General features: G+C 32.1%; 1 protein-coding gene across 1 annotated transcript in view; it reads right to left on the reverse strand.

Annotated features, from left to right (window-relative positions):
* The window catches only part of LOC108684431 (putative inorganic phosphate cotransporter), a 17,070-nt gene extending 4,009 nt beyond the window's left edge, over positions 1-13,061 (reverse strand). Inside the window, exon 1 of the mRNA XM_018188744.1 lies at positions 12,804-13,061. Coding sequence (XP_018044233.1) covers positions 12,804-12,828 — 25 coding nt within the window. The 5' untranslated portion in view covers positions 12,829-13,061. The remainder of the gene's footprint in view (positions 1-12,803) is intronic.
* Between the last annotated feature and the right edge of the window lie 2,340 nt (positions 13,062-15,401).

Genomic DNA, 15,401 nt, shown 5'->3' on the forward strand with positions numbered 1-15,401 from the left:
CTAAATCTTTCGAAGTTAATAAAAAAAAATATGAGTCTAATATTTTTTTATACTTTACAACATATCTAAAGCCCATCAAAATCAATGAAAAACGGCTCCGATGATTTTCTTGTAAGACTTAGAAAATGATAAAGAGGAAAATTGAATCGAAATTAAAGTTAATTTATACTTTGGCAGAATAAACATAATTTCGTCATTCCGAAAATTTAAGCAACTAATTTTATCATGTGATTAAAGCAAGCACTAATCACGTACAAAATTATTGCTCATAATTTTAAACGTGCAGTTTTAAACGTGCAGTTGCACAAGAGTTTATAGAGATAATGAAAAATATCACATTACTGTTAAAAGTTACTTAAAATTTTTTAAAATAAAATTTCTATATTATTTGTTTTAATATTGTTTACAAATATAATTAGGATTCAATGCAGGATTGTGTTTAAGAATGCAATTATCGTTTTATTCTTGTTGTTCATCGAAAAAATAAAGATAAAACGACACTTGAGTGCATCCGGACGATTCTAAACGCAATCCGCCAGTTCGTGTCGAGGAGATCTTAAAGGTATTATGAGTTAATCTATTCGCGCATACAGAAGTTATTTACGCATTTTCCACGACAATTTACGCTCTTTAATGGACTTAGACTATTCTTGCCTTAACGTGTACTTATCTTGACTTAACTTTGTTATCCGATTAGTTGTCATTTGTTTCATCATTATCACCGGTATATCTTTTTTTTTACAATTTTTTTGTAAAAATAAATCGTTCAACGAAGTTTTTACAACGCCATTTTACTAAGGAACCAAAAGTTAAAATGACGATTTTTCTTTTACGAAATTTGACTATTTATTACGAATACAAAACAAAGTCATTTTGATTTTTTATTGACCGTGTCTTCCTTGAGGTTTTGCTATTCTACTAATCGCTCAGCTAGTGACTCAGGTAAAACGTTACGATAATGGCAACTTACAAAACGAGATTCCAAGAAATATACCTCGACTTTAATAAAAAAAATATTGGTTTTGTATCGTTTTTTAATTTAATATTGTACTGATAAAGATAATATATTTTGTGAAAGAAGCGTGTGATTTTTCTTATATGGACAATACTAAGATGATGGGATTTCTTTATAAACAACAATTGTTGTTCAACCTTCGCGCGGTAGTTTCCATCGATTTGGTGAATGAACCTTCGGCCACGCGTTTTCTATTCCGTGGCTGTCCGCCCGCGTGCGATCACGTACTCACGCACGTGCCCCGACAATCCAATGACATACGTATCTCATTGAGGAAATATGTCGCGTGTTCTCGGTGAATGCACGCTGCGACTCGATTGTGTCGCAACAGAGAAGAACGGAAGCGTTTTCCGGTCAACGTTTTAGCCTTCTATCTCTTCGAGAATTTCACAAGAATTACAATAAAGCGACACTCTTTTTCTAGAATATGAAATCAAGACGATCTCTTTTTCTAGAATACGAAATCAAGACGATATCAAGTAGAAGACAATAAAAAAAAAGATTATAAGAATATTATTGATCGATACACTTTTTATGATTTCATTTATGTAATACTTGACAAGGATTTTTAAGTTATTTTTTAATTAAAAAATTATTTAAAAATTATTGAATCAAAGATATATCGAATATCATCATGATGATTTTAAAAATGATGACTACTTGATGTCACTTTGATCTTGTTATTTTGTGTTTGACTTTGGTTCTACCTGGGTTATACTTACAGTATCAGACTAAAGATTGAAAGTGAGATTCAATCTCAATCTCAATCTCAATTTCTATTCTGATACGAAAAAACCCGCGAAATTCCCAAGCATAAAAACAAGTTATGATAACATCAAAAATGACGTTAAATTACATAAATCATTACCGATTGAAAGGTAATTTTTAATAATCATTTTGACATTTACTTTATCATGATAACTTGTGTTCTGTTTGGGAATTCCGATTTCGCGATCGAAACCTATCTTCTTCGTTTGACCTTTGCCTATCATAGTGATGACAGTTTGACGATCATCACTCCAGCTGATTGTTATTTTTTCCTCGTACGCGGCTTCGAATTTTCCTCGTCGATGCCTTCGAAAGCACATCATCCAGGATACACGCATCACGAAACGGATAAAAATTCTATCGGATCCCGTTAGCCACGTTATTTACATAGAGAACGATTGACGTGATAGGACGTTTTTTTTTTCGAGGTAGAAGTGAAATCGCGGGACTTTCGCGAGTATTTCTAACAAATTGCGTACATCATTTGCAATGATCGACGTCTTAAGAAAATACGGGCCATTATATTATTGAAAACGCTAATAAATCATTAATAAGCTTTAAGTCATAAGATTGATCGCTCATAATCGATTATTCTTGTACATTTAACTGTGACTAGTCAACAGTTTCTTATGGCTTAAGACAAAGGCCGGTATACATACTCCGTTCTTATTTTAAGACTGGCTTAAGTAATGTCTTAAGATATTAGAATTATACTAATAATATCTTAAGACTGTACTTAAGACAATCTCAAATATAAGAATTGACATCTCATATTTAATCTCTTATAGCTCTTATATATTTAAGTCCTTCTTAAGATATTATAAGCCAATCACATATTGTATTACAATTTTAAGATTGTCTTAAGACTCTACTTAAGACTGTCTCAAAATAAGAATCCACTATGAATACCTGCTTCAAAGCTTAATAATAACTTATTGTAGAAAACTTCTGATGAACTTAGTTGAAGTTCCAAAATCGATTGATGAAGATCAAAATCGATTAAAAACGAAGCCTCCGAATTATATATAAATACATCTCTTCACACATTGCTTTTCAAATATTTCCTTCGTTTATCTATTTCGCGCTTATCTCCACATTACTATGTAATCAATGTCGATCATATCCTTTCAATTATATTATTGTTGATAATATGATCTCTTGCTATAAACGAAGTCATCCTTGCGATAATAGATTTATAATTTGTGGTCGAAAACACTTTTTATCGTATAAAAATAGCAAGACTATATTGCAACGCAAAACTAAGCGAAGGGAACTCGGACAAGCTATTCGCTAATTTATAATTATCAAATAAATGAAAATTCTAAGTATTCGAGATTGGCGCCATATTTCGTTTGTTATCTAATTACTCCTACTGATCGAATCTCCTGAACTTTCCTCGTGGTAGAATCGCGAATGCACGGGGAAAACCGCACAAGTGTCTCTCGCCTTGGGAAAAGCGGTCGGCGGAAATATACCGCGTCTTGCGAAAATCTCGTCATCACAGAAAATCTTGACGTATATCTTGCGAAAATCGTCAGACTGTCGGTTTGATTGATAGTTATAAATTTACGCGGTAACGGGGGAAGGCTTACTTTCGCGGAAGACGGTGACCCAGTAGCCTCTCTCGATGGCAATCGGGAACAGGAAAAATTCCTGAAGTCGGGGAAGTTTGCCTTCACCCGAAGGCGGAAAAGAAAGGAAAAGGGAGAAAAAAGGAGTGGTGCGTTCGCGCCACTCATTCGATCGAATCAGGAGATCATTGCGACACGTTCGAGATAGTGAATCTTTGTTTACTTCGCATTATGAAAAACAAAGTTAGACGCGTTCGATGATTATTGATATTAAACATTACTTATATAATTGGCTTTGTCCCGTGCACACAACACACGTTCTCAATTGATGCAATTGTAGTGCAATCTGGTCATCGCGCTATCGTTTTCTCAGATACGCGCGCACCTCGAATCGTAACACTTCCTCTTCCTTCCCCCTCTCTCCCTCTTTTTTTTCATCGATATCCCGTTGTTTTTTTTTCGTTATTCCTGCCACGTTCACTCATGCACGTGCGTGAAAGGGGAGAAACTCGATCGAACGAGCACACCCAAGCAGAACAAGTCACGATAACGTCAAAATGACATTAAAATGAATCGGAAATGATTGAAAAATGACTTTTAATGATCATTCTGAAGTCACTTTGACATCATTTTGACATTATAATGACTTATTGTTCTGCTTGGTAGCGAGAGGCCTTATCTTAGTATATATAATAAGTAGTCTGTTTTCTGTAGCTAGAACTAATGTATATTTTTTGGAACTTAAAGTGAGATAGATATACGTTTAAGTCATCAGTATGATACAAATTTGGATCGATGAGAATAAATCTGATTACAAAAATTATTATTTTAACTTTCATGACGTTAAAATGAAATCATTTCTCTCGGTGTGTTTCTTGGGTTACTATTACAGGACTTACAAGATACGCACTTAACTTTTGATATTGATGACTTAATTACTATCGACAAGATAAATTGATTTAGTCATCGATTTTACGCGTAATCATTAATTTAGTTGTCCAACTTTAATTATCCGAGAAAATTAAATGATTACAGAAAGATAAGCGACAATTATTCTCACAATGCAACGATATAATATAATTAATAAAAATAGATTTCTGGGGATAAAAGTGAATTCTTCATTTTTTCCCTTCTCTCTATATCGAAGTGTAGGTAAAGTAGATCATTATCGAAATATCTGACATATCTGCGCGATATCTCCGCCATACCGAGTTGCCTCTCCGATATGAATTGGCGAAAAATAAACTTACGACATACGCACAACAACGCTGATTTACGACGCGTTGTCACAAAGATTTTGTAGGATTTCAGAGATCGCACGAATCGCGCGAGACGCGTGGAAATTCGCGGGATTACCTGCCACGTTTTAATGGCGAAACGCAACATCATCGGACTTACGAAATTATTTTTCGTCGTCCCGATAACTGCGATTTAAATCAGCCGCGATTACTCAATCCTCGCGCTGCAATTCAGATTTTTAAATACGTGGAGATGACTTTCGGAAATTTCATTTCGGATTTTTTTTTTAATCCTTGAGGTCTTTCTTTAAGAAATAGCATATCATTATTGTTTAATTATTAATTTGTGAAGAGAGTCGCTGAAGAAACAAAAACGAAGTCTGATGAAAATAGATAGATTAAAATGACAAATCTCAAATCACAGATTTAAAAAAAATAAAGTATTATTGTATTGTTTATTACATGATTTTGAAAGGAAAATTATTTAAAAAAATAAATACAGTTAGACATGAAATACGCAAAAATAAAAAAATTGATTTTGTAGTATATTATTAAATAACGCTTTAATTAATGATTTATTAAAATTAGTAACAAGATATAAAATAATTTATTGATAAAATTATTCATTAGTAAGACATATACTGATAAAAACTGCGTAGAAAGATTCGAAAATTTTCCATGCACCTAAGTATCAATCAACAAAATTTCTTCATCAATAGTTATTTTACACATTATTGAAAAAATTACGCTTATTTATATATTATTAATGTGTAATAAATAATTTTATTTTAAACAAATACTAGTTGAATTGAATAGATTAACATTTATTAAAGATATCACTTTTTAAAAACCTATATATACATGTATCATTAGATTTTAAAAATAAATATGACATATATAATTATATTATGTTATCAGTTTTCTGTTATATGACTGAATAATTGGTATTCAATGATAACGTCTCGAATTATCGCCTTATTAATTATTAATTCATAATGTTTCACCATTATATCGACAGATAATAAAACTACATATAAGTATATATAGACGTTGAAAATTTTATTAATTCTCCATGAACGTGCGATATATTTCGCTTTTGTCGCATCGTGCGATATTTTGGCACACCAAAATGATATTTCTAATTCCGAACTATTTTGTTTCCTCTGCACTTATCTTCTCTTTATTTATTAATCAAGTGTCAATATGGAATCCACGATAAAATGCGCTCCACAAAGATATGATGAGTGCGTCGCTTGCGAATCAATTGTTCCGATTACTTAATTTATAATATTTATACTGTAAGATACGTTGCGTAAACAATAGACTAATTTCTGCTGAAACACCTAATGCGACGTAGAACTGAATTTAAACCGGATTAAATGTGTTTGACTGCACTTATTTCACTCCCGTTTCATAAAGCCTCTATTTCCAATGGAAATAATATTCTCAATTTAATCTGGATCACGCATAGTGGAATCAAATTGAAGATTTCGATGGAAAGTAAACATTAACGCGATGATTGAGAATCAAGCAATCGTGCAAAATATTTTCGATCTTCATATAAAGTTACGTTAAAAGGACATCCTTAATCGCACAATTATTGGCACATTATTGACCCAACATGTCCCCAATGTTTAACTAATAGTAATGTATCGTCAATAAATTGCTACTAAGAATAGAGCGATGCTCTCCTCCGCGTGTCGTTTCTGTCAAAATTGTGACATAATTCTCTCGTGCGATCGTAGTCGCGAAAAGTCGAGGCGAACGGACGAAAAGGCGGATTCACATGCATCTCGAACGAATCCGGTGTATATCTGTTTGCATATCAATATACCAAAAGAAAATGGTAAAGAAATGGGCTAATGTATAATAATAATCATATAAAAAAAAATACTTTATATGTAATTAATGATTAGAGAGATTAAAGATACAAACAATACAAACAAATATATTAAGCTGATTCTACATTAATCGTAAACTAATCGCAAGCTTGCAACATTTTTATTGATTTATTTGTGTGTTCCTGGGATAGGAATATCTCGCTGGAACTTCATTCGCCGCGTGCAGCCGCGAAATCGAAGTCGCGAGTTTTGTGCGGTGGTGGACGAGCGTCATTAGATATAATGTTTCATGTACTTCACATCGCGCAATTTCCTTTAATTTACAAAAGCGTCGGAACGCGGCGAGAGCCATCGAATTTCGTGGCGCATGATTCCCATATATAAAGTTTGCATAAAGTTTATGCAAACGCGCTGCATACGCGAGAGATCACGTATACATATCCAAATAAGTAGGATAAATGCGATCTAATGATCGACCTCGGGATATCATAAATTCATAAGAAAAAAATCGCATCAACCTAGTTATTTTCGAAAACTTCCCGGAAATCGCGCGAAGATAATAAAATAGAGTTCGCGATATTACTGTCTGTCAACGGTTCATCAGATTATCATTCCAGAGATACAAAAGTGATACCAGTAATAAAATAACAATAGTTTGCGATATCGTTGGTTGCCGGCAGTACGTTGGATCAAATTTCATTTACCGATCTCATAAAAGTATTTATAACTTCAGCAAACATCGCCCTTCAGAACTGATTTGAATAGAAACATATTAAATTTTTTTTTTTTAATTTAATTCAAAGGTACTTTAAAAATTAACTTAAAACTTTACTTTAAAAATTAACTTAAAAATTAAATTAAATATATTTAAAAAATAAGAAATTTTTTTATTTGACTATTTTTCTAACAAATACATTGTTGTGTATATCTAAATTTGTATATCTAAGTTGTATATATCTAAATATATATTTAAGTATATATTTAAGTCAAGTAATGTCGATAGAATTAAATACATTTTAATGGATGTCTTCAAATTTGTTGTACAATATATTACAATCCAAGTAAGAAACTGACTTTATTTATCGTTATTTTAATGACAAAATGTCATTTCATGTCAAATGACGAAGATTCAGCTTGCTACCTGGATATGTATACAAAGTCTGAGAGAGTTAAAAACCGTGATTGATCGATAACCTTAAAAAAAATTGCAATCAATCGTGAGATGAGTGAGAATTGAGATTATCGATTTATATCTTTTTTGTAGTAATTATTAAGTAGCAATTAGATCAATTCATTGGGACTCTTTGTAAAAATGTTCTTATCAAGCCGTTTGTGTTGTCTTTCTGCAGTAAATAAATGACTAATACGCGACAGTAAAACGCAACGACAGTAGAATGCAGCAGCTCGCGAATTTCTCCGTTTTTTTCCAAATCGTTTTTCCAATCAAAACCTTCAATTTAAAACGTGAAACGATAGTCTTACAATGTACAAGGCGCGGTCTCTCAGTATCAACAGTTTTGTTGCTGTGAACTAAGCTGGAATTTTAATTCGGTGGACAATGTAGCGTGCAAAAAGGTTGTCACTTTACCGTAATCGACGCTGTGTGAAAAATAGCTTTTTGTTTGACATTGCTTATGAAGAATGCCGATCGCTTGCTGCCGGGCTGCCGGCGCTATCTTATCTATGCGATACGCGGAAAGTGCCCGAAGAGGCTAACAAAGACTTTACCGATAATATTATTCCCTTCTCCTACACACTTTCTTACTATTGTAATTTATTAACTTTCGAGACATTGATTTGTCAAGATGATAATAACGTTGTTCGTTTTCGCGACCATGCCGCGATGCCGAGGCGAAGCGGACAGGCACACGCGCTCGCGATTTAATTACTGTAATCAGTCCCGTGATCCTTCGTTATTCTCGGACAAATGACTCGGTAATTAAACGTCTGAAAATTAACGTGACAAGCAACTATAGAGCAATAGCGCGGGAATTATTCAGTTTATGATGTGTGTTAAAATCAAGAACCGCGAACGCGAAACGTCGTCGATATCTGGCAGATATCCAAAGAACGCATCAAATCAAGTTAAAATAACTTTATTTTGACGTTATAAAAGTCAAATTAATGTGATTTTTTATTGCAAAATTTATTGATGTTAAAATAAAGTCATTTTGATTTTTTTTGTTGACTTTTATGTATGTTTTTTGGATGATCAATCGCATAATTTTTTTTCCCTTGGGAGGTACAAAAGAGTGAAAAGTACTGAATCTCCGCGAGAATTTGTTGAAAATTTTATTTAACTTTTTATTTGATTCATTTACAATTATTGTGTTTTCTAGTACGAAGTAAAGAAACACATACATATACATTTTGGATGAAATATTTATTACGGGATAAAATAAAGTTTTATGGAAAATTACATGCCATGACTCATTGTTGAAGAAGAACGGAAAGCGCGTAAAAAAAGCACATGGTTTGAAAAACAACTATGCGATCCGCGTGAGACAATATTTGAGCATTTAGATAACATGTATTAAAAAATATATAGTTAAAAATGACAAATTAAATAATGATTAAAATATAATATTTTTCAAATACTATTTAAATCATTTTCGAGAATATAAACTTACAAACTTTACTATAATCTACTATCATATAACTTGTCATGTATGAAAATTCTTGAATGACTTATTATTTCAAACATTATGTTAAATTATATCTTAAAATATTTTAAGATACACTAGAAAAATATCAGAAACTTTTTCCATGAAATGTATCTTTCATGAGCTAGTTTTTCATCAATAATGAATTGAAGTTTTCTGGTTTACTTTTTAAAGAAAATCAAAATTAAGTTTTAAAATCAGAACTTCATTAAGATACTGAATATTTCTTCGGCTATATTTCCTACCATTTTTCAGATAGCCTCATCAAGCCGTTCTCATTGAGTATATAATCACGTTACGCTTGACAAAAGTCATTTATTGAGAAAAAATTGAGAAGAGTTTTTTGTCCAACTTAATATATACAGCGACTCGCGAAAGATTTGTAATCGCACGCTTCGTCGAAGTCTCGTAACGAACGAATGATTCATGGATGTCACATAAACAAGAATGGACATTTCCATGCCTCGCATGCCTTCCATTTGTGAAGAATGTGAAAGAAAATACAATCTCTGTAAAGGGATGTGATATAGTCAACGATTTCCGGAAGCCACTCGTTACGCGGTCGCGCCTGTCAAGGTTCGCGAGAGAAAGGTGAGAGGAGAGAGAAAAATCTCGGGCGCGACCGACAGTCGACAAATAGAGACAATGATTGGAACTTTCCAGATTTCTTTTCACCTTTTCTGGTAGCTTTTTGTGCCTCCGATCCTTTACCACGTTCCCGTTTCAGCTAAAGGGAACGATTAATTACTGACGCTGATCGTAGCCCGTGTGAATGTCAGGAAGTGATCTGGGCAAATGAACGAGTCGCAATTAATGTCAAGGCATTTCTTGCGGTCAGGCGAACGTGAAAGCCAACGGATCGCGACTGTGACTTTAGCAAATTGGGATCTCTAATAATCGATCCTTTTCTATACAGCACAGATATTATGTCAGCGACATTGTAATAATTAGAATGTTCCAATAATATTACAATAACATTGCGAACGTTGTAGTTATATTATTGTACGTTTCTGTATTGTATGGGTTTGTGACGATGTTGTGTTTTCGACGGATGATGTCACATGTACAGGTCACATGTACTTTGCAGTTCTCTCCCTCACTTTTCTCTGTTTTTATAAAACTTATTAATCTTCAGTGAACTAGATGGAGTGTGACATACCCCAACTAGATGTAAACTTCTATAACTTCTTAATAAGTACTTTTCGCAAATTGCCGTTTTGTGCAACTGAAATGCGACGTTGTCTGTCGTACTAAATTAACATACTTATGATAAAGTATAGCCAGGGCTGGGCATGTATTTGAAATATTTTTATTTGAAAAACAGTATTGGTAAAACAATTGTATTTTATATTTTGTGTTTGTTCGGAATACATGAAAATATTTTGTATTCTGTATTTCAGTATTAACAAAAGATTATGAAAATATTGTATTTTGTATTTCAAATACTAATGATAATCAATCTTATTATTTAAATTACAAGATACAAAAAGCTTTCAATCTTTCGATTTTAAATACAAAATACGTAATACTTTTATGTGATCCGCTAAAATAAAAAATACAAAATACGTTTGTATTGCAAATAGTGCGTTTTAAATAAAAGTATTTCAAATATATATGTTCAGTCCTGAATAGCATGGGGTATGAATTCCATATTAATTTTCTACCTGATTCGGAAAGAGTTAATTTTATACATTATTAAAATTATGATTTGCTTTTATAATAAAATAAAATAAAAATTATTATTTTTTTTGTATTATTGCTTTTATAAAATGAAAAAGTACCAGCAACTATGTTTGCAAACTGCGACCATATTTCCAGAAAGATATAATTTCGAGGAAATCGTGATTCTACTTGGTAACATATTGACACTATATAATTCAATTATCATTTTATCGCCATTTTTATATCAGTTACTTTATACTTATAATTATTTCTTCTCATCAAAATGTATAAAATGTTTATTTTCACATTAACAAGTTACACATGAACCTTTAGGAATCGGTGCTGCAATAATTGCGTGTTTTTAAAATTAATATGAGACAATCCTCATATAATTAATAATCGGTAATTTATTTATTCGTTTTTGATGTGAATCTCCACAGCAATTTCTGTAAGTTTTTTGATATCTTTTGACTTTAATATTCAATTATTATATTTAAGGTTGACCATCCAGCTTTCTAACTGGTTATGGGAAATTTTAGATGTTAGAGTGTAATTACAGGATGAAGATATGTATGAAATTTGTATATCTCGTAGAAGAAAGCTAGAAGCTTAACCGAAACGTTCGATAAATAAATTATCGATATCAATTATACGAAAATTGTTTCATATCAATCTTAAAAATCGTGCAAACATTACAACGATTTCTAAAGGGATTTCCATGTGTAACTTGTTAATTGTTATTTCATTGCAAGTATGTTCATTTTCCCTTCAAAAAATCACATTAGTGAACAGCTGACGTCTATTTATATAGATCGCCAACGACAAATTAATTTGTATTCGACAGTCAATATATATAATAGTTCCGTTTCACATATTTCATCTTTATGTATTACATATGGAAAGAACAATTTGTTGAAGTTTGCAGATCTTTATCTAGCTAAAGTTTTAGCTAGATATAAATCTGCAAATAATTTTGTTTAGGCTATCAAAATAAATTATTTAGGATTCCTAAGCTGCTAAAATGTCAAAATTTTTGCAGTATTGTCATATTAACGTTCTATATAAAGTTTTAATGGTCCAACAAAATTGTTTTCAGATCTGTATCTACTAAACTAAACTAAATTTTTAGACACTTTAGTAAATTGTTCTTTCCATGTGCACATTTCTAATAGCAATTTATTAGCGATACGTTAATTGAAGATACGTTAAACTGAAGATATACTGAGCCAATATTGGGCCAACATTTATTAATAATTTGCTACTGTAGAGATCATGTGTGAAACAAGATGTACTTCAATTGGATTTTTCATACCGCGATTTTCAGATCATCGCGATAACTTAATGGCTGTATTATTCAGAGAGATTACAAAATGACGCATTCAATGATATTATCGACTTTTTCTGAATATTTTTCTCCGCTACATCAGCTTTGATACTCGACAATTTCTTATATCGATGAAATAAATCATTTGCGCGTGCAATCGCAAAGATCCGCCGTGATCGATGAAATAATCGTTAATTTGCAAATCGCAGAATAAAAAAATGATCCGATGAATAAAAAAAGAGGTCGATCGAACACGCAACATTTAATCAAGAGTTTAATACGCGGAGAGAAACGCACACCGAAAAAAAAGTTCTGGTAATTGCTATCTAATGTTGAATGAAATAATTCCAATCAAATGTTCGATTAATATAACTGAAAATAATTTTATTTTTCTATAAATATTTAATAAATATTATCAAAACAATTGGTTATACTATTATATTATGTTTGCTAATATCCAAGTAGCACACAGCGCTTACAAAACGTTAACAAAGCGCTAAAAAAGCGCATATATAATCGCTTTTTTAATGCTTTGCAAGCGCTGCTGTGCTACTTGGATATTTATACTAAATATTTAGAAAAATAAAATTATTCTTAGCTATATTAATCAAACATTTGATTGGAATTATTTCACTCGATATTTGATAGCTGTTACCAGACTTTTTTCAGTGCCTAAGGCGAGAAACTCGCACGCGAGATTACGACGCGAGATCGTACTTACAGCACATTTTCAACGCGGAGATCATCCTTGAGAGATTAATTATCCTCGAGGAATACGTCACGTTGACGAAGTCTCCTCTTTCCTAATCGCCAATCGTTGAAATCCCGGGGGTTGAAACGACAGAGGCAGCTTTCTTTGCTTTTTTTGGCCCTTCCTACTCGAATAGTCGCCCTTTCGCTTTCAAGGATCACAAAGAGCTCCAAAATACAAAGCTGTCACTTCTCCTTTTTATCTCGTCTTCATCAAATCGTACACACGTGTCGCGAGCGACTGAATCCGGCACCCTCGTAAGTTCGCTTTTATATCTGCATGTGCTACTCGTCGCACATTATCCAGGGTGGGGAACGTAAGAGAAACGCAAAGTACGAACGGCAAGGAGGCGATAAGCCCGATCTCGGCCGTGAATCGACCGCGTGTACGACGTTTTTGAGGTGTACTATAGTATTTTCCCGAACTGTTTTTTCTATACAGCCGTTGAACTTTATTAATGTCGACACGCGACGATAACGCATTGCCTAACAACGGAGGGGAAATACATGCCGATTTCATTATTTCGTATTTTCTATGAGGAAATTTACTATGTTGCGGCGTGTCTTTCGGAGTGAGCGAATTATGAACCAGTTTTCTGACTTTGAGCGGAATCGGCAATCATTTTTCATGAATTTATTCAAATTTTTGAAAACGAATTGAAAAACGATAGAAAGTCATTTTCTTTACTCTTTAAACTCTTTAGAGTGGAATCTCATTCTAAAGAGAAAATTGAGCCATCAATCTTGCAGGAAAAGAGTAATTCAATTTTTAATCTTTAAGTGTGAATGATTTCAGAATATTCACTCTAAAAGTTTTAGAAAGATTACAGATCTGGAGTCCTTCACAGGGATTATTTGCCTTCGACCACTCATCTTCCGTATAATAATAATCGTCGAACTGACGAATTCTGTTCACGTATTATCTCATGGCGAACGTGCTGACATCGTGATTGTCGGGTTCGCGCATATAAATTCTGATTCATGCAACTCTATTTTTTTTTCTGTACTAGCGAAGTTTGATATTGATCGCGATATCGATGTTAATTATCTATTTTGAGTAAGGCCACAAGGCCACTAAATCTGATACATTTTTCAATGCGATGGCAATAATATTTCAATCGTTTGCAACCAAGATAGAATCGACGATCCACGAAGTTCTCTAAGCGTGATTAATATTTAATTAAAAAATTATATTTTTGTAAGATTCTCTGTAAGATCTATAATTCTTAAGTTATATTTTTTAATTTTATATAGAGGTTACAAAAAAAGATGCAGGTAATGATATTGTATAAATAAATTATTTAAAACAATATCTTATAATTGAAAAAGTATGAATTTTATTGAGATAAATGAAGCTTATTTTTATCGCAATTATCTCTTTACTTAATTTAAATCAAATTATTTAATTCAAGATTAATTAAAAACAATATTAATTGTAAAATGATGTATCATGAATATACATATAAACAATCGTGAGAATTAGGGCAAATGAGAGTGTAATGCGATTGTTGGAGCGTGATTAAATAATACTGTTATATATTCAGTGTAGTTTTGAATTGAATATATTTCCATACGAATTTTTTTTCGGCTCTTTTTAGAGTCATCAGCGTTACTTACAGTTTTTCAGAAATATGAAAACATCCTTCATGAATCAATGGCAGCTATTAAAGGATTGAATGATCCTAAATGAAGTGCATAAATTTCGTTGTAATTTTATACAATTTTTCATTAGGAAATGAGAGATTACAAGAACAAATATTATAAGAATATCGTTCATGTAGTAAAATTATAACGAAAAAAATTCATGCACTTCACTTAACATCATCCAATTCTTTAGTGGCTGCCATTGATGCATGAGGGATGTTTCCAGCAAACGAGAATAAATTGAAATGAATTGAAATGGATTCAGATTTTCAGAAATATTGATTCAGAAATATTGAATGTTAAAATAAATGCTTTTCAATTCTGAATGCATTTTTATTCATTTATAGGAATTGCATGGAACATATCTCTATACTTTTTAATCTATAAATAATATTAACTTTTTCTGTTCACAACACACACATTGTGAATAGTGTTCAATTCAAAATTTTGAATAGGAAATGCAGTTTTTCAATCCAATTGCATCCAATTGAATCTAATTGAATTTAATTAAATCCAAAAAAAAGTATTCGCTATTTAAAATACGCATTCGGATAGAAAAAAATTTCAATCCGTTCTCGTTTCCTAAGTTTTCATATTTCTGCAGACAGTAATGCTAATGATAAATCTAAAAAGAGTCGAAAAAAAAATTCGTATAGAAATATATTCAATTCAAAACTGCACTGAATAACAATATTATTTAATCACGCTCCAACAACCGTGTTACACTCTCATTTGCCCTATAATTCTCACAATTGTTTATTATTTCGAGAATTATAAGGGAATAACAATATTTCCGTCACTAAATATACATATATATATATATATCACTGTTTATGTCATTCATTATTATTCGTCGAATATTATGGTACATCACACAGAATTCAGAGAACAATCTTCATTCATTTAATTATAGAAATACAATGCA

This window comes from Atta colombica, unplaced genomic scaffold, assembly GCF_001594045.1.
Source record: "Atta colombica isolate Treedump-2 unplaced genomic scaffold, Acol1.0 scaffold134, whole genome shotgun sequence".
Taxonomy (NCBI): Eukaryota; Metazoa; Arthropoda; class Insecta; order Hymenoptera; family Formicidae; genus Atta; species Atta colombica.